General features: G+C 39.2%; 1 protein-coding gene across 4 annotated transcripts in view; it reads left to right on the plus strand.

Annotated features, from left to right (window-relative positions):
• PHF8 (PHD finger protein 8) overlaps nucleotides 1–27459 on the plus strand; it is a 113262-nt gene that overhangs the window by 57177 nt on the left and 28626 nt on the right. For 2 of the 4 annotated variants that reach the window (XM_070605487.1, XM_070605486.1), the window contains exons 9-18: nucleotides 2164–2251; nucleotides 2613–2719; nucleotides 4003–4094; nucleotides 6596–6685; nucleotides 8518–8820; nucleotides 9584–9687; nucleotides 14081–14256; nucleotides 14549–14634; nucleotides 15141–15274; nucleotides 16139–16452. In XM_070605487.1, coding sequence (XP_070461588.1) covers nucleotides 2164–2251; nucleotides 2613–2719; nucleotides 4003–4094; nucleotides 6596–6685; nucleotides 8518–8820; nucleotides 9584–9687; nucleotides 14081–14256; nucleotides 14549–14634; nucleotides 15141–15274; nucleotides 16139–16452 — 1494 coding nt within the window. The remainder of the gene's footprint in view (nucleotides 1–2163; nucleotides 2252–2612; nucleotides 2720–4002; nucleotides 4095–6595; nucleotides 6686–8517; nucleotides 8821–9583; nucleotides 9688–14080; nucleotides 14257–14548; nucleotides 14635–15140; nucleotides 15275–16138; nucleotides 16453–27459) is intronic. The other 2 variants (XM_070605488.1, XM_070605489.1) reach the window with 1 other exon arrangement.

The following is a 27459-nucleotide window of genomic DNA, read 5'->3' on the forward strand; positions in this document are numbered from 1 at the left end:
CTCAGAACAGTGTGCAATTTAAAATTTATGAATTGTTTATTTCTGGAACTTTCCATTTAATATTTTCAGACCACCATTGACCACTGGTAACTGAAACCACAGAAAGTGAAATGGTGGATAAGGGAGTACTACTGTAATGTTCTAATAACCACAATAGAGATACTCACTGAAAATTTGGGGAGCACAGTGAAGAGTACTTAGTCTAGCCAGAGGTTTGTGAAAATCTCTCAGAAGAATGACACCTGAAGAGTAAGTAGGGACTGACCAAGGGAAAAAAAAGGCGGGAAAGACCTCTCAGACGTAGGGAGAGACATAAGCAAAGCAAGGTTGCGTGAAGCAGTTTATAGATATTGGAACCTAAAGACCAAGGGCTGGGAGCAGATGAAACTGAAAAAGTAGGCAGGCTGAACTTACCCAGAAGCAACTCGGGACCATTGAAGGTTTATTTGTTTGTTTAATTAATTTATAATGAAATATTTCAAGTGCAGCAAAAGATATAAAGAATATTATAATGGACATTTATGTATTCATAACCAAAAATATAAAATATTATGAATATATTTGAATCCTCCTGTATACCTCTCCTCCATTGCATTCCCATTCTTCCCTCTCAGAGCTAGCCATTGTCCTGAAGTTGGTGATTATCATCCTCATGCATTTTTATCCCTTTATTACATAGGTATGCCCCACTAAGCAGTATATAGTATTGTTTTATATGTTTTTGAATGTTAGATAAATGGAATCATATTAGATGTATTCTTCTCAACTTACTTTTTTCTCAAACTTTTTGATTATGAGATCCATATTGATACATACAGCTGTTGTTCATTCATTTTACTTGCTTTCTAGTATTCCGTGGTACGAATATATAGCAATTTATCCATTCTCCTGTAGATATACATTTCATTGAAGAATTTGGAGCAGGGGATGACGTGGGCAGATTTGTATTTTAGATATATCACTTAGGATTGGGATGTGGAGGACAGACTTCAGAGGTTGAGATTGGTGTCGAACAGTGGTTTGTGAACACTTTGGACTCAGGACCCCTTTATACTCTTAAATGTAATTGAGGACCCAAAAGAGTTTTTATTTATGTGGTTTTATATATCAATATTTACCATATTATAAATTAAAACAAAATTTAAACATATTTGTTAATTAATTGAGAAATAACAATAATAAACCCATTATATGTTAGCATAAGTAATAATTTTTATGAGAAATAGCTATTTTCAAACCAAAAAGATTTAGTGGGAAAAGTGACACTTACATTTTTGCAAATCCTTCCAATGTCTGGATTAATAGAAAATGACTGGATCCTCAAATCTGCTTCTGCATGTTGTGATATCATGTCATGTACCCTCTGAAAACCTCCACTGTACACCTGTGAAAGAATGAGGGTGAAAAAGACAAATAACATCTTAGTATTATCATGAGCATAGTTTTGACCTTGCGTATGCTTTGAAAGAGTCTCAGGGAGCCCTAGGATTCCCTGGACCACATTTTGAGAACTGCTGATGTAGACGAGGCAGTTTGCAGGCTGTTGTAAGTAGCCTAGGTGAGAAATAATGAGGCGTCTGAACCTAAAGCATTGGTAGGGTGAATAAATGGAGAAGGGGAGATGAATATGAGAGAAATTTAAAAAGAAAAATCCGAAGTTCCCAGAAGGCATTGTAGGGTCTAGGACAAGGAGAATAATTGAGTTCCAACTAGGTGCATGCTTCACAACTAACCTGTGAAGTGGATATTTAGCTAGAAAACAGAATTTGAACCCAGGTCTGTCCAGCACAAAAGCTCTTTGTTTTATTAGGGTAGAGTTAGAAGGAGTAGTTATGGCAAGGAGATGATGCCCTTCTTAGAGACAAGAGAGAGGATGGATGGGGCAACAGATAGACTTTGAAGTGGAGAGGAGGAAAGTAGAAGGAGTTTATTAACCTCGTGGATTGGTCCAGTTCAAAGTTATAATGATGGCAGACTTGGCCAGGATGGGTGTTGGGAGAGTAGAGGAACCTAGAATGTTTTGAGTCAGAGGAACTCAGAATGTTCTAAGTCACTGCCAGGCTGGCTGCTCTAAGGAGTTGTGTTTGAGCTGAGCAGACAGTGGAGATGTCCACAGGAAGAAAGGCCCTCTGCCAGCTATGATTTTGCCTTGTTACACTGCAGGATGGATCCATGCTGTGCTTACCCCCGTGGACTGCCTTGCCTTTGGAGGGAACTTCTTGCACAGCCTTAACATCGAAATGCAGCTCAAGTGAGTCCTGAAGCTGTGGTGATCCCTAGTTGGCCATTCCCGTTTGCTACAGTCCTTGAGTTCTCCCCTATAGTGAGGAGTGCAGCATAGAAGGAGACGAGATGATCAGAAAGGAATGGATACTGGTTCCTGATGATGTTCAGCAATGAATACCTCTTCCTCAATTAGTAGTTACATGACTTTGGGCAAGTCACGTAACCTTTAAGCCCAAGTTTCCTAACCATAAAGTAGGGTCTTACAGGGTAGTTGTGAGGATTAGAGATAATGCATACAATGCATCCAGAACAAGACCTGATACGTGCAGGTGCTGAGTAAATGGGATCCTTGTTATCACTGTTATTGTTGTGCCTACTTCCTCCAGAGCCTATGAGATTGAGAAGCGGCTGAGCACAGCAGACCTCTTCAAGTTCCCCAACTTTGAGACCATCTGCTGGTATGTGGGAAAACACATCCTGGACATCTTTCGAGGTATGGAGCCCTTTGCCAACTGTCCCTTTTGCCCTGCTGCCCTGAGCATGTGTGCGTGTGCATGTGTGCACGTAACCATCAACTCAGTCAAGATACAGTACTATTCCATCACCACGAAGATCTCCCTAGTGTTACCCCTTTATGGTCTCACCCACTCTCTCCCCCTGCACTACCCATAACTTCTGGAAACCACTGATTTGTTTTCCGTCTCTTTAATTTTTTCATTTCAAGAATGTTATAAAAACGGAATCATACAGTATGTGATCTTTTGAGATTGGCTTTTTTACTAAGCATAATGTAGGGTAGAGCATGGATTTAAACTTTTTTATTACCGAAGGTGGCTGAGAAAATTGAATCACAGTGAAATTCTCCCCACTTCCTGCCAATTAAAGTAAGAAACTCAATCTGGATAGTCTTAGAGTTTCCTGAATGTGCTTCCCATGGGGTCGGGGACAGGCCCAGGCCTGACCATCCTGGCATTGTTACGTTGGTTTCCGGGTATCAGTCCAGGTGGAAGCCAACCTACTGGGTTTCTTCTTTCCTGGTCTGCTCTGAAGTAGAGCGGCTCCCTTGCTCAGACCTGAGATTCTTTAAGGTGACTTGGTCAGAAGGAATCAGTATCTCAGAGTTACAAAGAACCTCAGAGGCCAGTGAGTACAGTCTCCTACCCAATACCTCAAGCCCTTATTCTGCCACCTAGACTGACAAGCCTAAGTGTTCAATCAGAGGCTGGATGACTAACCACTTATTACCTGTTCTGAACAGCTCAGTTCAGTAGATAATTGTTTATGGAGCCTAAATCTGGCTGTCATAACCTCCTCCTGGAGTAACTCAGGACAAGGGCATTAATGGCTCTTCAGATCTGTGTCGGTGGCACTTGTGGTCCTCCTTAGTGTTCGCAGTTTGAAACCCAAGAGGTATAGTAGCGTGGTAGAAGGAACACAGGCCTCGGATTCAGATAGACATGGTTTCAGTCTTGGTTTTGGTACTCGCTTGGTGTGTGCCCTTGGTTAAGTCTCTTTGCCTCTCTCAGCCTCAGTTTCCTGAACTATAAAATGAAGATAATGATACATGGCTTATGGGGTGGGTATAAAGAGTCAATGAGATAGATGTTAAATGCCTAGCATGTAGTAGGTAGTCATTAAATGAACACTGTTATAAGAACTGAGATCTGGAATTATGCTCAGAGCCTTGAACATTTTCTCTGGTTGCCTGAAAAGAGTAACAATTCCTTCACTTCCCTGCATTGCTTTGTTGACACACTGCCTTCTTTCCCCCTTTAGGTTTGCGAGAAAACAGGAGACACCCTGCCTCCTACCTGGTTCATGGTGGCAAAGCCCTGAACTTGGCCTTTAGAGCCTGGACAAGGAAAGAAGTAAATATACTTATTTCTCTACCTCCTCTAGAGTTCTGCCCTCAGTAGGGACTGGCTTTGGGGAGGTAGAAGAGACCAGGGAGGTTTATGCTCCTGGGGTTAGAGTGGAGGACTGGGCTGGGACTCCTGGGATTATGTTTTTAAACCTTTCTTTCTGATTATATAAAAAGTAATACATGCTTACTATAGAAAATTAGAAAAATACAGAAGAGTATAAAGAAGGAAAAACATTATCTGAAATTTTAACACTCAGAGAGAATTAACATTAACATTTGGTTATATTTTCTTCTGGTCTTTTTTATATGCACTTTAAAACATAATTGCTATTTCCCTGTATGTACAGTTTTGTATCTGAATTGGTTAGCTTGTCTTAATTTTCCTGTGTCACCAAAGTTCTCCATAAACATTTAACAGTTACATGATATTCTTTTGCAGGGATGTACCATCCTCACCTAACCACTTGTTTATTGTTTCTTCCTTTTTATTTATTTATTTGAGAGGTAGTTATGACAATCATGCAGTGATTATCTATTTGCATCAGTCTTTGTCCCTCATCTCTTGGTTGTTTCTTCAGGATAGATTCCTAGAAGAGCAGTTACTAATCAAAGTATATGAAAAAATGTAAGACTCTTGATGCATACTGCCAAAATGGCTTTTTAGAAATATACTAATACCCATCTATCCAGTTGAATACTAAACAGCTTTAAAAGAGATTAAGGAAACTCTCTATGTACTGATTTGGAAAGATTGCCAGAATTTGTCACATAAAGATATAGAACCATGTGTATAGTGTGCTACCTTATGTGTACAAAGGGGGAAAACAAGAATTATGTTTATATGTGTTTGTATTTGCCCAAAGACACAATCTGGAGGGATGTGGAAGGAACTAATAAATGTGGTTACCTGTATGGGTGGGCTAATGGGGCTGATGACAGGGACAGATATATATTGAGGCTTTTCAATATATATATATCTTTTTCTATTGTTTGATTTTTGAACTATGTGAATGGATTACCTACTCAAAATGTTGAATTTTTTTAAAAAAACAATTTTAAGAAATGCAAAAAGATTAGAAGACATATCAGTATATTCTCTTAATGCTTCTGATACTCCTTATAGATTCCTTCCCCTGCATACAGTGGCCTAAGGAGACCTTTCAGCCACTGCAGGCGTAACTTGCACAATCTACCATTTCCTGTTGCCAACCTTCCCTTCAGATGTCTTTGGACTTCATGTTTTGGGCCTTCTCTTGCTCCCTGGACTCACCTACACCTGGGCCTTAGCCTGTAATTGTTTCTCCACACCCCTCAGGTGTGGCTACCTTGGGTTTCACCTCTGACCCCCCTCCCCCAAGAAGTGAACTTCAGAGTGACTCTGTCCCAGGAACATCAAAAGGGAGGAAGGTAGGTGGGTCCTAAGCACTCATGCCCTAGGCCAGGATGGCCCCAGAGACCAAGGGGTGGCCCCAAACAACATGGCCAAAGGAAGCTGGAGGAGAGTAGGACACAGATCTGAGGAGCCCACGCTCATGGAAGAAGTCTTTTGTGAAATGCAGACGACTTCCATGGGAGGCACTTCCTCCCTCACCTTTCCAGAACCCCTCAGCTGGGAGAAGGGAACTATTAAGATTATCCAGCTGGGTCACATGGGTTCTCAGTCCCCACCCCTGCCCAGCCACCAAAATAAATTCCAGATGGATTAAAATAGTTAAAGGAAAACATCAAACTGTGGGAAGCAAGAACGAAATGCTGAGGACTTTTTATCAGTCCTCTGGATACAGTAATGAAGTGACAGCTGGTGGAAGAAATCACAAAGGAAAAGCTTGAGAGATCTGTCTATATAAAGACATAAATCTCAAGTACTCAAAAAGATTGCTAACGAATTAAAAGAGAGACAACCAACAGGTCTCTCCCTGGGTTGCTGTTGAGCTAGCTGTGGACCTGTAGCTGCTCAGCACTGAGTTCTGTCTTCACAAGTGGAGAGGCTGGGTCATCCCCAGGGATCTCCCTGAGGTCCTTGACTTTTTAAGGGGTGTGGCCCAAGCCCACAACTGAGTTCCTCACACCTCTTGACACTGTCCTTTATCAGATATATGTTTTACGAATATTTTCTCCCAGTCTGTGGTTTGTCTTAGTGTTTTTCCAGGAGGTTTTTATTTTTTATTAAGTCCAATTTATCAGTGTTTTCTTTTATGGTTCGTGCTTTTTGTGTCCTAAGATATCTTTGCCTAACCAAGGTCACAAAGATTTTCTCCTGTTTTCTTCTACAGGGTTTATAGTTTTAGATTTTACCTTTAGGTTTATGATCCATTTTGAATTTCTGTGTCTGTGCATATGGTACAACATATGGATTGAGGTTCTTTTTTTGCATGTGGATATCTAGTCTTTCTAGTAGCATTTGTTAAAGAGTCTACCCTTTCTCCATTGAATTGCTTTGGTACCTTTGTCAAAAATCAGTTGTCCCTTTATGTATGGGTCTATTCCTTATGTCTTGTTTGACAGGCTCTGCCAGACCACGAGGATGAGATTCCAGAGACAGTGCGGACCGTACAGCTCATTAAAGATCTGGCTAGGGAGATCCGCCTGGTGGAAGTAAGAAGCATGCGAGCAGGGGAGGCATTTGGGAAGGGCTCAAGGCTCAAGTGGCAGGTCAGGTTTCTGCCGTTGGCGGGAGAGCTCAGGGGAAGGGTTGGGAAGACCCCACCAAGGACTCTATTCATTCATCCATTTATTCATTCATTCAGATAATTACTGTGTGCCTCAAGTGTGCCAGATATTGGGCCAGGTTCTTAGGATACATAGATAATACAATGCCTGCCCACAAAGAACTCACTATCTAATAGAGGACCTTGGGCAAAGTTAACCTGTCTGAGCCTTAGTTTCCTCATCTCTAAAGTGGGAATAATTATACCTACTCAATGGTTGTTAAAAGGATTAAATAAGATAGTTCAGGTTGAGCACTAAGTATAGTGCTTGGCACACAGTAGGTGCTCAATAAATTGTGATGATGGGTCATGGAGGTGGTGAGTGGTGGAGGTCATAGTAGTTGTTCTTATTAATATTTTGACTCAGTCTCTGCATTCTGCAAAATGACAATTCTCCTGGGTTGAAGATGATTACAAAGCCATGTTTCAACAGGTGGTGTATAGCACAAGGCAGTAAGGTGTGGTGGTAAGAGACTCAGAGAAACTTGGGTTCTGGTTCCTATTCTGTCACTTGCAAGCCTTTCAGAACCTCAGTATCCTTATCTCTAAAGTGAAGATAACACTACCTTTCCATAGTTTTGTCAGGATTAAGAGCTAATGTAAGTAGAGCTCCTCGCACAGTGCCTGGCAGGGTAAGTACTCAATAAATGTGAGCCATTGTTATTAACAGACTTTGCAGCAAAGAGAGAACTCACTGTGGGCTGGTGAAGTAGCAGAGGCACCAGAGGAGAATTGGGCTTGAGGAAGTTTAAACTTTCCTTTAGCTCAGAAGCTGTAAAGTTCCATCTAGCACCCAGGATATAGGCACTAAATCCATGCTGAAAGGTGGTCAGAGTGAGCTACTGGAAAGTTGGGCTTCTATTCTAGCCTTAGTGCCTGCAGCATGTGCCACTGCCTACACCATAGCTTACCTTGTTCACCTCCTACCTCATTCTCTTCCACTCCTTCCTGTCAAAATCCTTCAGGGTTTAGTTAAAAGACCTACCTTTTCTCTGGTTCTTTCCACTTAAACTCGTTTTGTATACAAAGGCTGGTTGGAAGAGAACTTAGAGATAGATCAATCATATCTGGTCCATTGGCTTTCAAATGTTTTAAAGCAATGGAATCCTTTTTTTCAAATGAGATCTTACATGGAAGCCCAATATATACAACCAAGGCATAGCTGGTATGAATAAGATGAAGGCAGGAGGCTTAGAGCTCTGCTTATTCCTCTTGTTTGCCTTCCACCTACCTGTAGTCCCCAGGGCTTCTCATAAGAAGCTCAAAGGAGCCACAGAGCATCTTTGAAACCAACTTTCCAGTCTAATCCTTTAATTTTACAGCTGAGCAAACAGAGCCCCAGAGTGGTCAGAGCACTTAGCCTAGGTCACAGAGCTAGCTAGTAGTAGAATTAGGACTAACCGTACAGTTTTGTACTCATTTATTTTCTGCCGTGTCTGCCATGTCAGCTGCTCTTGGAGTCTTTTCTCTCCAGTTTTGACAGTAGTGCTGGGCTTTTCCTCTGCTCGTCTTCTCCTTATTCATCAATGGCTGGGTAACAAAATGCCACCCAGTAAATTCTTGATGATTCTTTGTGCAAAAACTAGGGTGTGCATATGTGGAGTATCTGTAAGCCACTTCCATGGCAGTACCGCCAGTGCCATGAACAGATCTCTGCTCTTAGCATAGAGAGAACCCTTGAGTAAGCTCTAACCCCCTCGTGTACTAACACTCTTGTAGGATATCTTCCAACAGAACGTTGGGAAGACGAGCAATATCTTTGGGCTGCAGAGGATCTTCCCAGCTGGCTCCATTCCCTTAACCAGGCCAGCCCATTCCACTTCAGTATCCATGTCCAGGCTGTCACTGCCCTCCAAAAGTGGTTCAAAGAAGAAAGGCCTGAAGCCCAAGGAACTCTTCAAGAAGGCAGAGCGAAAGGGCAAGGAGAGCTCAGCCTTGGGGCCTGCTGGCCAACTGAGCTATAATCTCATGGACACATACAATCATCAGGCACTGAAGACAGGCTCTTCCCAGAAAGCAAAGGTGGGTGCTGGCCCATGGGTTCAGCCCAACCCTTTTGGGTCCATTGGAAGAGCAGGGTATCAAAAGGACAGGCTATCCTTTTTTCCCACCTCCCTTAGGGCCCCTGGTGTTTGGCTACCAGTCCCACTCATTTAATAGGCTTTTATTGAGACCTTGTCTATGCTGGGCACTGTGATAGGTGCTGTGGATGTAACCCTCAAGAGGCTGACAGGCTAGTGAGAAAGATAGGCATAAAAACAAATGAGTGCAATGAGGTGTTGTGGATGCCACAATCAAGGGTGTGTGTGGAACCCTGAAACACATAGGGGGATGATTCTATTTGAGTAGGGGTGATGGTCAGAAGCTCTTCTCAGAAAACGTGACACTCAAGCTGAATCTTGAATTACTGGGATGGGAATGACATTTGAGAACATGGTGTATGAGTGTCATGTTGGAGTCTTGAACAGGTCCTTGAGAAAAGCTCTTCTTCCAGGGCTCCACCTTGCTTCAAGATTGTGGTGCCCTCCATGGGCATGTGAAGATGTTCCCTCCTCTTTTTACGGAATATGTTTTAAAAGATTGATAGGTTTCCCCTGAGCCAGCCATACATTCTCAACCTCTTGTTCCTGTGATCATTTGGGTTAGGGGTGGAGACAGTCTAGCAGAAGGCCTTGGTTCAGGTGGTTTTGACAGTGAACTCAACCAGTGAAACCAGAGGGAACTGGCCATCCTGATTCACGTGGGAGTCCCAGACAGGTGACAACTGAGCCTCCTCCTTCTGCAGTTCAACATCACTGGTACCTGCTTGAATGACTCAGATGATGACTCGCCAGACTTGGACCTTGATGGGAATGAGGGCCCGCTGGCCCTATTGATGTCTAATGGCAGGTGAGGTGGGGAGAAGGAGCACAGACATAATGGGACTGTTGGTGACAACATGCCACTAAGATAGGGCATGGATTTGAGACCTGGGGCTAAGACGTGGATGGGGGAGGGACTGTATTTGGGGAAATACCCAGATATTATCAGATATCATTGCTTAGTTCAGGGAACCATGGTAATGTTGGGGTGGGTGGGAGGGAGATCTGGAATCTAATTGGCAATCCTGACAAAAATCTTACATAAGTTCTAGAAATTTCATCAAGTCAGTGGGTCAGAACCACTGGCGGGAATAAGAGGTAGTATGGCATGCTGGTTAACAGCATTAGTTTTTTATATACCTTTTGTGATTCGATTTTTAAGAATTTGTTTTGCAGAAATATTTCACAGATGTGTAAAGAGAAATGTTCAGTATTCACTGCATCTTTGTTTGTAATAGTAAGTAATTGGAAACACGTTCATCAATAAGGGATAAATAAATTATGGTACATCTATATAATAGAATACCATGTAGCTGTTGAAAAGAATGAGTTTAATATCTATTGACATGGAAAGATGTCCAAGATATATTCTTAAGTGAAAAAATCAGGTTACAAAATAATATATAGGAATAGTTCCATTTAAATTTTTTAAAAAGCCACCTGTGCACGTGTGTGTATGCTTGTGTAGAAAAGTGACATACACACTTTTTCCTGTATTTTATTTTTAATTTAACTTTTTTGAAGAAGTTTACAATTTAATTTATGCAGTTTAGAATTCAAAAAGTGTGAAAAGATACATAGTGAAAATTTTGCTCCCGCCCCTCTTGTTCCCCAGTTCCCCTCTCCATAGACAACCAATGTCAATGATTTCCTTACAGAGATATTTACACACATTCATGCAAATAAATATATTTGTTATATATTTTATACTTGTCACACCAAACGTGTAACAGTAGTTATCTCTGGAAAGTAGGATAGGGGAGGCAGGAGAGGAATTCAATGGCATTTGAATTTTATACAATGAGGATATATTTTCTTAAAATAATTTTTAACAGAACATTTTCTAAAAGAATAAAATAAAAGCTGTTCACAACAAAAAGCATGGACTTGGGAATCAGACAATGAGTTTGAACCCCAGCTCTGATATGTATTTGTTGTGCTACCTTGACAAGTTAATTAACCTATCTGCGCCTCAGTGTCCTCATTATATCTATTCTATAGGTAAAACTTACCTTAGGGTTGTTGGAGGACTAAATGAGATAATGTATGTAAAGTGCTTATCACAGGGCCTGGCACATAGTAAATACTTAATAAATGGTAGCTCTGATAAATATAATGATGAAGTTGATATGAAAGATGATGGTAGTAATGATGATGATAGTGTCAGTATGGCCAGAAGTTAAGTAGGTCATCAGAAACCCTGAAATGTGTAGGGAGGCAGAGGCAGAGGCAGACAGTGAGAGTTATTATCTGGACACTCAGAAGACCAGACAGGAGCAGTCAAGAACCAAGTACAGCATATGAACACTGTAGGAACACGAGTGACAAGGATACCTTAATAGCATTTTTGTAGGAAAAGGCTGTCTTCAGATCCCAAGAGTGAGTATACTAGGTCCACCTGGCTGAAATAAGGGAAAAGGGAGTGTAAGAGTAGGGCAGATTCTGAAAGCAGCAGAGCTATCTTTGTTAGTAAAGAATAAGATTAGAAAGACTGTTGAGCATTGCCTTTGTCCAGAACCCATGGTCCATCTCCTGGGGAAGAAAAAATTGAGAGTCCTAAGGGGTCCAGCTATAATGGCTGTTGAGGACGCAGTTGAGGACATTTTCCCCTTCCCCGCCAGTCTGTCTCGTGCTGCTTCTGTTACCTCCTGCATCTGCCAGAGCCTGCTGTTATGTAAACCTAGGGAGTCAAGGTATAGAAATATTTACAGACAATATGATATGTCTTGGCTTTTCTCCAAAATAATCCAGTGTTTTGCAGGGACTCAGGTGCTGATAAAACAAGATTGATAGTATGTTGATAATTGCTGAAGCTTAGCTGGGTGCTAGGTACATGGGAGTTTTATACTTTTATATTTTTGTAATTTTTGTATATTTTTGTAAGTTTGACATTTTTCATAATTAGAAGTTAATAAAAGATCAGCATATAAATAGCTATCATTTATTTAGCACCTGCTCTGTGTTAGACTCCATCTTAGTTGTTTACATACATTATTTTATTTAGTCCTCGCAACAACCTTGAAGGTAAGTGTTGTTATCTGCATTTTACTAAAGTGGAAAGTGAGGCCCAGAGTTATCCCCATTTTACTAAAGTGGAAAGTGAGGCCCAGAGAACTTAATTATAAGATGAGCTACCGTTGGGCACTTGCCATGTGTTAGTCTCTGCATTAGTTCTTTTAATCCTCCCAACAACCCTACGAGGTAGAAAACAGGTCAATTTAATGACAACCAATTCACTGAAAGCCAGTTTGTCAAATTACTATTTTTGAATGTATCAAGTGTACTGATTTACCAGAAACTTGTTTCTTTTTATCTATAAGATTTATTTCAGCAGTTTGTACTGGTTAATATTATTTACCATGTGTAACAGGATTATTTAGGCCACTTCTGAGTTTTTTCCACTTCCTTTATATATTTTTAACAACTTTTTAAAGTATAATTTACATACCATACAATTAACCTGTTTTAAGTGTACAATTAAATGACTTTTAAATTTAAATTTAAATTTAAAGAATGTACAACCATCACCACAATCCAATTTTAGAACATTTCTATCCGCCCAAAAAGATCCTTCATGCCCACTTATAGTCAATCCTGGTTCTGTTCCTCAGGTCCAAGCAACCACTAATCTACTTTCTGTCTCTATACATTTGCCTTTTCTAGACATTTCATAGAAATGGAATCATACAATATGTGTCCTTTTGTGTCTGGCTTCTTTCACTCAGTATAATGTTTTTGAGGTTTATCCATGAGGTAGTATGTATCATTAATTGATTCCTTTTTATTGCTAAATAGTATTTCATCGTATGGATATACCATATTTTGTTTGTCCATTCACTAGTTGATGGTCATTTAGATTGATTCTACTTTTTGGCTGTTATGAATAATGGTGCTATAACCATTGGCCTACAAATTTTTCTGTGGATATATGTTTTCGTTTCTCACTTAGGAGTAAAATTTTGAGTCATACGGTCAGTCTGTGTTTAACTTTTTAAGAAACTGCCAAAATTTATTCCAAAGTGTCTGTACCATTTTACCTTCCCAGCAGCAATTATGAGTTTCTCCATATACTGGCTAACACTTTTTATTGTCTGTCTTTTTGATTATAGCCATTCTGATGGATGTAAAGTGGTATCTCATTGTGGTTTTTTATTTATTTTTCTTTTTGAGGAAGACCAGCCCTGAGCTAACATCTGCCGCCAATCCTCCACTTTTTGCTGAGGAAGGCTGGCCATGAGCTAACATCCATGCCCATCTTCCTCTACTTTATATATGGGATGCCTGCCACAGCATGGCTTGCCAGGTGGTGCCATGTCCGCACCTGGGATCTGAACTGGCGAACCCCAGGCCACCGAAGCAGAATGTGTGCACTTAACTACTGCGCCACCGGGCCGGCCCCTCATTGTGGTTTTGATTTACATTTCCCTGATGACTAATGATGTTGAGCATCTTTTCCTTTGGCCATTTGTATATCATCTTTAGAGAAATGTCTATTCAAATCTTGTGCTCATTTTTGAATTGGCTTGTCTTATTATTGAGTTCTAAGAGTTATTTAAATATTCTGGATACAAATGCTTTGTGGTTTGTCTTTTTGTTTTCTTAATGATGTGTTTTGAAGCACAAACATTTTGAATTTTACCTAATCCCAGGTCACAAAGATATTTCCCTATATTTTCTTCTAGAAATTTTATAGTCTTAGCTTTTACATTTAGATCTATTTTGAGTTAATTTTTGTGTACGATGTGAGGTAAGAGTCCACATTCATTTCTCTGCATGTAATATCAAGTTATCTCAGCTCTGTTGAAAAGACTGTCCTTTCCCCACTGAATTGCCTTGGCACCTTTGTCAGAAATCAGTTGACCATAAATTCAAGGATTTGGTTCTAGACTCACAGTTCTGGTCCATTGATGTATGTCTATCCTTATGCCAATATCACACTACCTTGATTACTTTAGCTTTATAGTAAATTTTGAAATTGAGTAGTATAAGTCCTCCAACTTTGTTCTTTTTCAAAATTTGTTTGGCCACGTTAAGTACTTTGTATGCCCATATATATTTTAGTATCAGTTTATTAAGTTCTACAAAAAAGCTAGCTGGATTTTGATAGGGATTGCATTGAATCTGTAGATCAGTTTGGGAAATTGCCATCTTAACAATATTGAGTGCAACTGTTTTTATGTTCTCTTTCTCTTTCTGTCCAGTACCAAGAGGGTAAAGAGCTTATCCAAGTCTCGGCGAGCCAAGATCGCAAAGAAGGCAGACAGGGCTAGGCTGGCAGGACAGGTGGTGGAGGATGAATTTGACTTGGATTCAGATGATGAACTGCAGATTGATGAGAGATTGGGAAAGGAGAAGGCAACCCTGATAATAAGACCAAGTGTGTACCTGTTCTTTCCCTTTCCTACCTGCCTATTTCACATTTGTTTTTGGTTCTCTTAATAGACGTAAGACCTTAGGCCTGAGATTGTTAACATTCTGATTTACCAGCTCGGCAGGCCTCTGTGTATACTTTCCTCTAGAGATTTATTTATGAGCTAATTCCTAATCTCTAAATTAGTCATCTGTGGTCATTACTTTCAGGAAAATTATAATCTTATTTTCTTTCCCCTGGGTGTTTGGCTCAGATGCTGATCTTAGCTTTATGATAAGTGCATTCTATTGTTTTCTAGAATTTCCCCGAAAGTTGCCCCGTGCGAAGCCTTGCTCTGACCCCAACAGAGTTCGTGAACCAGGAGAAGTTGAGTTTGACATTGAGGTAGGAGCCTGGCCTGTGTCTAATCTTCTGCTCATTCTGGTTACAGAGACAGAGGACAGATTATCATTGTAGTTGGGGTAAAAAAAGACATCCTATGTCTTTAATTCCTAAAATATTTATTAAGTGAAAGATTGTGTGCTAAGTGGTGCTGAGCATATAAATGGAAGATTATCTTTTAGTTGAAATATTTTTAAAATCCTTTAATACAGAGCAGTGTGATGTAGCAGAAAGAGTATCCAACTGGGAATATCTGATTGTGACCTTACACAAATTATTTAGCTTCACTGAGTCTTAGTTTCCTTATCTATAAAATGGGAATTATAATACCTACCTCACAAAGATGCTGTGCAGATTAAGATGAAAGAATGAATATTATTACACTTAGTACTTGGTCTGTAATTGGAGGTCAGAAGATTTAAGTATCAGGAGTGAGACTGTCAACTGTGTCTTGGCGCCTTACCAGACCAACCCTGGGCAGCTGAGGTGATATCCTCTTTCCCAAACAGGAGGACTACACAACAGATGAGGACATGGTAGAAGGGGTCGAAAGCAAGCTTGGGAATGGGAGTGGAGCTGGTGGAATTCTTGATCTGCTTAAGGCCAGCAGGCAGGTGGGGGGACCTGACTATGCTACCCTCACGTGAGTACTGGCTTTGATCTCCCCTTTCCAGGTGATCAGACAGCACACCCCCCAACTTACCACCCAAAGGGTTAGGTCAGCCAATCAGCAAATATTTTTCAAGCCATTTACAAGGACATAGAATTAGCCAGGTCATTTGGGCTAGAAGAATAAAGTAGACAAGAAATCTGTCTTGAGGAACTTAAGATCTGATAGAGAGAGGATGTATAGACTTCAAGGGGAATCAGTTTGGGTTATTTGGAAGTTGGAGAGGGGCTGGAAGAGGCATGGAAGGAGAACTGAGCCTTTTCTGGGCCTTGTTTAAAAAAGGGGAAGAATGGGGGCCGGCCCGGTGGTGCAGTGGTTAAGTTTGCACATCCTGCTTTGGCCACCCACAGTTTGCTGGTTCAGATCCCACATGCAGACCTATGTACCACTTGTCAAGCCATGCTGTGGCAGGCGTCCCACATATAAAGTAGAGGGAGATGGGCAAGGATGTTGGCTCGGGGCCAGTCTTCCTCAGCAAAAAGAGGAGGATTGGTGGCAGATGTTAGCTCAGGGCTAATCTTCCTCAAAAAAAAAAAGAAAAAAAAAGAAAGAATGCAGCATGAGTGAACAGTGAAGAAGGTGCACCCCTCTTTTTGCCATCTTGCCTGCTGTCTGTAGAGAGACTTGAGGCAAGAAGGACTGGCCTTTTCATGAAAACCGTCTTTGATACTATCTTCATCCTTTCATTTGATTTCTGGTTTTTCACCTGGGATGGTTCTCTCCTTCCTCCCACCCTGACCCTCGAAGCTGTTGTCCATCCTCCGTGACTGTTCTGTTGACTGGTTTCCGCTGACAAGTAGAGAAACTCCCTCAGCATTTCTCTTCTGTCCGTTGCAGCGAGGCCCCTGCCTCTCCCAGCACTCAGGAGGCCATCCAGGGCATGCTGTGCATGGCCAATCTGCAGTCCTCCTCGTCCTCACCAGCTACCTCCAGCCTGCAGGCCTGGTGGACCGGGGGACAGGATCGAAGCAGTGGGAGCTCCAGCAGTGGGCTGGGCACAGTGTCTAGCAGTCCTGCTTCCCAGCGCACCCCAGGGAAGCGGCCCATCAAGCGGCCAGCATACTGGAGAACTGAGAGCGAAGAGGAGGAGGAGAACGCCAGTCTGGATGAACAGGACAGCTTGGGAGCGTGCTTCAAGGATGCAGAGTATAGTAAGGGCAGCTGAGCGCTTGGATCCCTGCCAGAAAGGCTCTCCCTAGCCCCAATCTCTGTCCCAAACCCAATCCCAATCCTGGACAGCCTGTAGGGAGCAAAGGCCTGGCCTTAAGCCTGCTACTTGGTTTTTCTGAGCCATATTTTCTTAATCTGTAAAATGGGGATATCTCACATGTTGATGTAAGAATTAGAGGTGATGCTTGCGTAGAGCACCTGGCACAATGTCTTGCTCACGGGAGGCCTCAAAAATGGTAGCTGTTATAATTAGCTATCGTCCATTTTTAGCATTGTCCAACCTTCACTTCTGGTGACTCTTTTTTCCCTCTTGCCTATTTTACTGCCATCACCTGTATCATTTGTGTTCTGTGTCGTTCAGTTCATCTCTTGCAAAAGTATATAATGACCTTTCAGTGGCCTTTTTACATTTAAGAGATGACTCCTTTTTTTATGGAGATTTATTGAATACTACAATGTATTCATTGTATGTATACATACATACACTCTTTTGTATAGTGCAGCTGACTTTAATGTAGGTTTTTGTTTTAATATTATTTTTAAAAAAAATTAATGCTGGTGCTGGCCCTGTGGCTGAGTGGTTATCTTTGTGGGCTCTGCTTCAGCGGCCTGGGGTTCGTGGGTTTGGATCCTGGGTGTAGACCTACACACTGATCCTCAAGCCATGCTGTGGCAGCATCCCACATGGAGGAACTAGAATGACTTACAACTATGCACTGGGGCTTTGGGGAGAAAAAAAAAAACAGGAAGATTGGCAACAGATGTTAGCTCAGGGCCAATCTTCGAAAAAAAAAAATGATTGATACTCATTGACCAAAATTAGAATAAGATAAAGGGAGTAAAAATTCCCTTTGACTAACACTCTTCCCCCTCTGAGGAAGGTTACCCAAGGGTAACCTTTATTATCAGTTGGATGTATACCTTTCAGGCTCTTGTGTTTACACCCAGAAGTAAACATAAATAAAGGTATGGTTGTGTTTAGTGTATGTAGTTCCACAACTTGCGTGGATATCTTTCAACATCAGTACATAGAGATCTACTTTAATACATTGAGATCTACCTGTTGCATAGTAGTCTATAGCATAGATGTACCATCATATGTTTATTCCCTACTGATTAACATTTAGGTTGTTTCTAATTTTTTGGTGTTACTAACAATGCTGCAGTGAAAATTCTTATAAATAACCCTTTGTGCCCATGTGCCAGTTAACATTTCTCTAGGGTAGCTAGACCTGTTGGTCTGAAGGGTATGTACAAAATAAATGTCAATAGTGCCAAATTCAGGGCCAGCCCGGTGGCGCAGTGGTTAAGTTCGCACATTCCGCTTCTCAACGGCCTGGGGTTCGCCGGTTCGAATCCCAGGTGTGGACATGGCACTGCTTGGCAAAAGCTATGCTGTGGCAGGCATCCCACATATAAAGTAGAGGAAGATGGGCATGGATGTTAGCTCAGGGCCAGTCTTCCTCAGCAAAAAGAGGAGAATTGGCAGCAGTTAGCTCAGGGCTAATCTTCCTCAAAAAAAAAAAATAGTGCCAAAGTCCCCTCCAAAAGGGCAGTATGAGCAGTATATGAGAAATACCTGTTTCTCCACAGCCTTACCAGCAGTGGATGTTAGCCTTTTTAATTTTTGCTAATCCAATGGCAAACAATGGTGTCTCAGTTTGTTTATGTGTTTATTGGCTCCTCTTTATTCCTTTTCTATGAATTATCCATTCAATCTTTCACCCATTTTTCTCTTAGGATGTTTGTTTTTCTTATTGATTTGTAGGAGTTCTTTACATATTATAGATTTGTTGGAGTTTTTTTTAATATATTGTGGCAATGTTGAAAAATATTTTCTGTTAGTCTGTTGCTTGTATTTTAGTTTTATTGTGTTTTTTAGCAAGTAGAAGATTTCAGTTTTTACATTGTCATCTTTGTCAGTTTGTAAGAAGTTGTCTTGTGTAAGAAGTCTTACATTTTCGCCTAAAACTTGTATAAAAGTTAAAATTTTACCTCTTTTTATGAAATTAAGTTTTGTGAATTGTGGGAGGTAAGAATCTAAGTTTATTTTTTTTCATGTGGATAGTCATTTGCCCCAAGACCATTTATTGACTAGTCCGTCATTATCCTCCTGATTTGAAGTTTCGCTTTTGTCATAAACTAAATTCCCATATATATATATATATATATGGATTTGTTTTTCTACTTTATTCCCACTTCTGTCCCTTAATAGCTATGTGACCTTGGGCAAACTAGTTAACCTCTCCATGCCTCTCTGTGTTAATAGTACCTACCTCATAGGTTGTTGTGAGGATTAAATGAATTAATATACATAAAGCACTTAGAACATTGCTCAGTACATGATAAGTGCTGTATGTTAGATATTGTTAATACTATCCTTTTCCATAAAATCGATTTGTCTATTCCTGTGGTAATACCACGTAGGTTAGTTACTATAGACCTTGTGTCTGGTAGGGCAAATCCTCTCTGCAGAACTTGCTTTGGACCTGAGGAGAGTGCAGTTGCTCTCAGCAAGCCCATCATCTCTGGGGTGAGTTGTGGTTGGTCTTAGGGTCATGCCAAGTTCCCTGGCCACTCTTCCTACCTTCAGCAGACAGTCACATTGACCTACAGCCAAGACATCCAAACCTAGTCTAACTAGTCCCCTCAGAACAAATAGGTCACTCAGCCTTTGCTTCCCCCTCCCTGCTTTGCCTTGCAACACTAGAAAGGCCATTTAACAACGAGATGCCAACCTACTTGTTATTTTTCCAAATTTTTAGGGTATTATTGAGCTTTTTCTATTCAAGATGGGTTTTAGACTCAGCATGTCAAATTCCGTGAAAATCCTATTAGGATTTTTTATTATTATTGCATGGCATTTGTAGATTAATTTATGGAGACATCTTTCATCAGAAGGCTTTCTGCTACAATGGGATGTATGCATTCCTGAAAAACTTCATTCCTGAAAAAAATTTGTATGCTAAAAATAATGAGGCTTATAAGAAAAAGAAGGTTGGGGCACACCCCTCAAAATCTCTGACTTTGAAGCCAAAATACTGATCCAAATAATGACAGTCCTAATAACAGTCCTTGCCCAGTTACAGCCCATTGGCATTTTCACCCAGCATCAGAGTCAGTGGATCTTTTGTAGCCTTAAACCCTGGGCTCAGGCTTCCTCCTTCCAAGATGTAGGTTCTTGAGAGTGTTTGCTTAATAAGATAGATACCAGCTTCATCAAATTAAAATCTGATCCAGGACCTAGCCTTCAGCAATCCTTTTATTTTTTAAACACAGGGGAAAGTGTCTTCACAACTTTTTCATCTGCTCTCTCAGCTCTCCCCTTCTCTCACTAGAGCTTAATTTTGTAGAAAACATAGCCACCATTTGTTCTTCCTCTGATGGGAGGCACTATTGCAGAATTTTTAGCTTTTGTCTGTGGGTCTTCATATATTGCTAAGACTTTCTCTGTAATTGTGAGAAAATTTACCACTGATTGGTTAAAAACAACATGCCAGGGAAAATTGCTATTGAGCCAGTGCAACTTCTGGATGGCATTGATGTCATTCTGCTATTTACCTTTCGGATATGAGCCATCACAAAACAGACCATCTTGTCCTTCCATCTTCAAACATGGTCTCTCTCTCCGTTTATTCGGGTTTTCTTGTATATCCCTTCTTCAGTTTATTTCTTCTTCAGTTTATCCCTAGGCATTTTCTTTTATAGTTTGGTTCCTATTGAAAGCAGCTGTTGCTAGTATGCAGGGAAATAATTGATTTCTCCATATTGATCCTGTATTGGATTGCCTTACTATACTCTTGTTAGTTCTATTAGTTTTTCAGTTAATTGTCTTGGGCTCTTGAAGTAGGTGATCTATGTCCCTTATCTTAGTTTTCTGGGGCTGCCATAACAAAATACCACAGACTGGTTGGTTTAAACAACGGAAATGTATTCTCTCTCAGTTCTGGAGTCTGGAAGTCCAAGATCAAAGTGCTAGCAGGGTTGGTTTCTCCTGAGGCCTCTCCTTGGCTTGCAGATGACCGCCTTCTTGCTGCCTCTTCACGTGGTCATCCCTTTGTGCGCATGGGCCCCTGGTGTCCCTCTGTGTATCCTAGTCTCTTCTTAGAAGGACACCAGTTAGATTGGATTAGGGCCCATCCTAGTGGCCTCATTTTAACTTAATTACCTGTTTAAAAGCCTTATCTCCAAATACAGTCATATTCTGAGGTACTGGGGCTTTAGGGATGCAGCGTATGAATTTGATGGGGACACAATTCAGCCAATAACATCTCCTTTCTTTCTAGTATTCATACCTGTAGATTTTTCTAGTTTTATTTGCAGCATTGAGTAGTAATGGTGATGGGCCTCGTTGTGTTGTTTCTGACTTTAAAGGTAATGCTGCCAATGTTCCTCCATTCAACATGTAGAGCTCTGCAGGTCTGTGGTAGATTCCTCTCATGAAGTTCAGGGGAGTCTCTGTCTCTAGTTTGAGAGGTTTTTGTTTGTTTTAAAATCAGGAGTGGAATTAGATTTTATCAGGTGGTTTTTTGACATCTTTTGATAGAAATACATGGTTTTTCTCTGTTAATTTGTTAATGGTGATTTATGTTAATAGAATTACTGATTTTGAATTGACAGTTCCTTCTTGAGATTAGCTGTACTTGATCATGGTGCTTAACAATATAGTCGTGCATTGCTTAACAACAGGGGTACGTTCTGAGAAATGTGTTGTTAGGCAATTTTATCGTTGTGAGAACATCATAGGGTGTGCTTACACAAACCGAGATGGTATAGCCTACTACATGCCTAGGTTACATGGTACTAATCTTATGAGACCACCATCGTATATGCAGTCTTTCATTTACTGAAATATTGGATGTGATGCGTGACTGTAGTTTGTCTAGGTTATTTGATTACTAATCATCTCTAATGTTTATTTGGTGTTTGTTTACTGTTAATTTCTGGTTTTATTTTATTCCTTTTCCTTAATTTTTTTGTACAACATCTCAAGTCGAAAGTTCTGTTCATTTATTTTCAGTCTATTTTTTCTTTTGATAAAGAATTTTTCAAATTTTATTTTTTAAATTAGTGTGAAGTAAAGTTGGCTTTGCTGATATACTCATATTGAGATTCTTGTTACCACCACCACCACCACAATGAGGATACAGAACCTCACCAAATTCTATTATGTAATCCCTTAGTAGTTATGCCGTCTCTCAACCCCTAACCCCTGCAACCACTGATCTGTTCTCCATCACTGTGATTTTGCCTCTGCTAGAATATCATATAAATGGAATTATACAGTATGTAATATTTTGAGACTGGCTTCTTTTACTCAGCATAATGCCTTTAAGATTCATCCATGTTGTTGCAAATCAATAGCTTGTTCCTTTTTATTACTGAGTAGTATTCCATTGTATGGATATACCACAGTTTCTTTATCCATTCACCCATTGAAGGACATTGTATTGTTTACAGCATTGGGTGATTATGAATTGAGCTGCTGTGAACATTTGTGTGCAGGCTTTTGTGTGAACATGAGTTTTCATTTCTCTAGGGTAAATACCTAGGCATGGGATTCCTGGGCAATATGGACAGTGGATGCTTTAACTTTACAAGAAACTACCAAACTGTTTCCCAGAGTATTTGTGCCATTTTACATTATCACCAGCAATATATGAGAGTTCCAATTGCTCTGCTTATTTATCGTTACTTTGTATTGTCAGTATATTTACTTTAGCCATCCTCATAAGCGTGCAGCGATATCTCATTTAATGGCTCATGTAATGGCTAATGATGTTGAACATCTTTTCATGCACTTATTTGCCATTCATACATATATCTTCTTTTTTGAAATGTCTTTAAACAGACACTTTGAATGACTTCTGTCCATTTTTTAATTGAGTTGTTTTTTTTCTTAATTGTTGAGTTTTCAGAGTTCTTTATATAGTCTTAATTCAAGTCTCTTGTTAGACATGATTTGCAAATATTTTCTCCCAGTCTCTAGCTTGTCTTTCATTCTTTTAACATTTTCTTTCTTAAGGCAAATACTTTCATTTTCTAGAAAGTCCAATTTATCAATTTTATCTTTTATGGATTATACTTTTGGTGTCTTATTTAACAATTCTTTGTGTAAACTCAGGTCATAACAATTTTCTCCTTTTTTTAATCTAATATATTATGGTTTTAGGTTTTACATTTCTATCCATGATCCATTTTGATTAAATTTTCATATAAGGAATGATGTTTAGTTTAAGGGTCCACCTTTTTTTTTTTTTGGCATTTGGATGTCCAATTGTTCCAACACCATTTGTTGAAAGGATTGTCTTTTTTTTCCATTGACTTGCATTTGTAGCTTTGTCAAAAATCGCATGACCATATTTGTGTGGGTCTGTTTCTGAATTGTTTTATTTTGTTTCATTGATCTATGTGTTTGTCCCTTTGTTAGTACTTCACTGTCTTGATTACTGTAGCTTTATAGTGATTCTTAAAATCAAGTAATATGATTTCTTCCATTTTTCCTATCCATATAAATTTTAGAATTAGTTTGTCTGCATCCGCAAAAATTTCTCCTGAGATTTTGATTGGAATTGTGTTAAATCTATAGATCAATTTGGGAGAATTGACATCTTTATTTTTTATTAAGGTGAAAATCACATAACACATAATTAACCATTTTAAAGTGTACGATTCAGTGTGGTGCAACCACTACCTCTCTCTGTTTCAAGACATTTTCATCACCTCGGAAAATACCCTGTATCTGTTAAGTAATTGTTCCCCACTTCCCCCTCCCCTCTTCCCCTGGTAACCACTAATCTGTTTTCTGCCTGTATGAATTTGCCTCTTATGGATATATCATATAATATGTGATCTTTTGTGTCTGCCTTCTTTCACTTTGCATAATGTTTTCAAGGTTCATCCAAGTTGTAGCATGTGTCAGTATTTTCTTCCATTTTATGGCTGAATAGTATTCCATTGTATGGATATACCACAATTTGTTTATCCATTCATCTGCTTGTGGGCATTCGGGTTATTTCCACCTTTTGGCTGTTATGAATAATGCTGCTATAGACATTTGTGTCCATGTTTCTGTGTGGACATATGTTTTCATTTCTCTTGGGCATAAACCTAGGAGTAGAATTACTGGGTCATATGGTAATTCTATATTTAACTCTTTGAGAAGCCATCAAACTGTTTTCTCTAACTGCAATAGAATTGTCACCTTAGGTATATTGAGTGTGCTAATCTACATACATGATATGTCCCTCCACATTTAGTCTTTTAAAAATTTCTTTCATCAGTGTTTTATAGTTTTTGGCATGCAGATCCTGTACATGTTTTGTTAGATTTATCCCTAAGTTCTGTATTTTTAGGAGATATCATAAATGGCGCTAGTTTTGAAACTTTGGTTTCCAATTGTTTATTGCTAGTACATATAAATTTGATTTTTGTTTTTTGACCTTGTATCCTGCAACCTTGATAAACTCACTTGTTAATTCTAGGGGATTTTGGGGGGTATATTCTTGGTATTTTTTTGTATAGATGATCATGTCATGTGCAAGTATGGGCAGTTTTATTCCTTTCTTTCTAATCTGTATGTCTTTTTTTCTTCTTTCATTTTTGTTCTGGCTAAGATTTCAAGCACAGTGTGGTGATAGTGAGTACCCTTGCCTTGTTCCCAACCTGAGGGGGGAAAGCATTCAGTCTTTTCACTATTATGATGTTAGTTGTAGGTTATCAGGTTAAGGAAGTTCCCTTCTATTCCTGTTTTGCTGAAAGTTTTTTTATAAATGGGTGTTGAATTTTGCCCAATGTTTTTGTTCCATCAGTAGATATAATCATGTGGTTTTTCTTCTTTAGTGTGTTAATATGGTAGTTTACATTGATTGATTTTCAAATATTGAACCAGACTTGAAATCACAGGATAGATCTTTCTTGATAATGGTGTATTATTTTCTTTATATATTATTGAACTTGATTTACTAATATTTCACTGCGGATTTTTGTGTTTATGTTCATGAATGATATTGGTCTATAATTTCCTTTTCTTTGTACTCTCTCTTTAGTTTTTGGTATCAGAGCAATGCTCAAAGAATGAGTTGGGAAGTGTTCCCTCTTCTATTTTCTAGAAGATGTTGTGTAGAATTAGTGTTTTTTTCTTTTTTAAATGTTTAGTAGAATTTGTGAGTGAAACCACCTGGGCCTAGAAATTTCTTTTTCAGGTTTTAACTATGGATTTATTTTCTTTAGTAAATATAGGATTATCCAGATTATCTATTTCACCTTGGGTAAGTTTCAGTAGTTTGTGTCATTCAAGGAATTGGTCCGTTTCAGCTAAATTATAGTATATATGCGGGTATAGAGTTGTTTGTAGTATGCTCCTATTATCCTTTTAATGTCTGTGAGGTCTTTAGTGATATCTCCCTTTTCATTCTTGATATTAGTTATTTGTGTGTTCTTTTTTTTTTCTTTGTCATTCTTACTGGCATTTTATCAATTGATCTTTTCAAAGAATCAGCTTTTGGTTTCATTTAAAATTTATTAAGATTTGTTTTATTACCCGGAATTTGTCTATATTGATAATTTTGTGTTGTGAATTTGCGAAGAATGTGCTCTCTGTTGGGTTGAGTGTTGTTTTGTGCCTGTCTCAGCCTTTCAATAACCAGTGTTGTGGTTGGACTGGCCCTTGTAGTTCTTATGATTGTGAGATGCCCTTCAGTAATAACCATCAGGAAACTTTGAAAAAATAAAGATTTATTACTCACAGGACCTGGAAATTACACAGCACACTAGGGAACACACGGTGAGGCCATGGGTAGAGAGAGAATGCACAGGCCTGGGGTTCAGCTTTTATTGGAGTCAAGGAGTGTGCTTAGGGTTCTGTGGGCTCACTCTTTACTGATGAATTTAAAACATAAGATCAGGAATTTAAAGTAAGTGCGAGAAGAGAAAAAAAACAAGTGGCCCCAAATGATCACTTACTGAAATCAAACAAGATCTCTAAAACAAAGGAGCCTCAGTGTGGGGAGACAGCCTGGCTCTTTATCTGGATGTGTGGCTGGCAATGTGTTCATTCAAGATAGCCCTCTTGAAGTGGATGCCTCTTTGAAATTGATGTCTTGGCAATCAAAGCTTAAGTCAGGCACTTTCGTTACAAAACAGAAAACAACTGCCAGGGCTTACACTGCAAGTGTTCTATAGATTTCAATTAGATCAAGTTGATTGATGGTGATGTTCTATATCCTTGCTGATTTTCTGTCTATTGTTTTATTGATTGCTGAGAGAGATGTGTTGTGTCTCCAAGTATAATTATCTATTTCTCCTTTTATTCTACTTCCATCAATTTTTGTTTCGCATAGTTGGAAACTCTGCTGTTAGGTGCATCCACATTTAAGATTGTTATGTCTTCTTGTTGAGTTTACCCTCTTGTTATCATGTTATATCCTTTTTTATCTCTGATAATTTTCCTTGGCCTGAAGTTCCTTTCTGATAATATAACCAATCCAACTTTCTTTAATTAGTGTTAGTATGGTATATCTTTTTCTATCCTTTTATTTTAAACCTACCTATATGATTACGTTTAAAGTGAGTTTCTTATAGACAGCATTTAGTTGAATCTTGTGGTTTTCTAAAAGTCCTTATTGATAATCTCTGCTAATTAGTGTTTTTAGACCATTTACATTTAATGTAATTAATGATCTGTTCAGATGAAGGCTTATTGTTTTCCTATTTCTTTAACATATCTCTTTTTTATTTACTTCTCATTTCCTGCCTTCATTTGGATTATTTGAATAATTTTTGGTATTCCATTTTAATTTATCAATTGAGTTTTTTACTATTTCTCTTTGTATAACACCACTTCTTAAGGAGACTGTCCTTTCTCCTTTGAATGCTCTTGGCACCCTTGTCAAAAATCAATTGACTATAGATGTATGGGTTTCTTTCTGGACTTTCAGTTCTATCCCTTGATCTATATGTCTGTCTTTATGCCAGTACTACGATATTTGGATTACTGTAACTTTGTAGTAAGTCTTAAAATTGGGAAATGTGAATCCTCCAACTTTATTTTTCTTTTTCAAGATTGTTTTGGCTATTTGGGGTCCCTTGCAATTCCACTTGAATTTTAGGGTCAACTTTTCCATTTCTGCAAAGAAGGCCATTGATATTTTTATAGGAATTGGATTGAATCTGTAGAACACTTTGGGTAGTATTGCCATCTTAACAATGTTAAGACATCCAATCTATGAATATGGTATGCCTTTCCATTTATTTAGGTCTTCTTTAATTTCTTTCAGCAATGTTTTGTAGTTTTCGGTATACAAGTCTTATACCTCCTTGGTTAAATTTATTGCTACTTACTTTATTCTTTTTGCTGTTGTAAATGGCATTGTTTTCTTAATTTCCTGTACATATTGTTCATTGCTAGTGTATAGAAACACAGCTTATTTTTATATGCTTTCTTTTTCTTGCCATTTGCTTGGAGTATTGTATTCTATCCCATCATTCTGAGCCTGTGTTTCTCTTTAGAGCTCAGATGTGTCTCCTGGAGGCAGCATATTGTGGGGTCTTCTTTTTCAATCCATCCAGCCACTCTGTGTCTTTTGGCTGGAGAATTCAATCCATTTACATTTAGAGTGGTCATTGATGTATGAGGGCTTAATGCTGCCATTTTCTCTCTTTTTTATTTTTATTTTTTTATTGAGTTCATGCTAGTTTACATCATTGTGAAATTTCAGTTGTACATTATTTCTTGTCTGTCACCACATAAGTGCTCCCCTTCCCCCCTGTGCCCAACCCCCAGCCCCCTTCCCCTAGTAACCACTGAACTGTTTTCTTTGTCCATGTGTTTGTTTGTATTCCACATATGAGTGAAATCATATGGTGTTTGTCTTTCTCAGTCTGGCTTATTTCGCTTAGCATCATTTCCTCCAGGTCCATCCATGTTGTTGCAAATGGGATGATTTTGTCTTTTTTATGGCTGAGTAGTATTCCATTGTGTGTGTGTA

The sequence above is a fragment of the Equus przewalskii genome, chromosome X, assembly GCF_037783145.1.
Source record: "Equus przewalskii isolate Varuska chromosome X, EquPr2, whole genome shotgun sequence".
Lineage (NCBI taxonomy): Eukaryota > Metazoa > Chordata > Mammalia > Perissodactyla > Equidae > Equus > Equus przewalskii.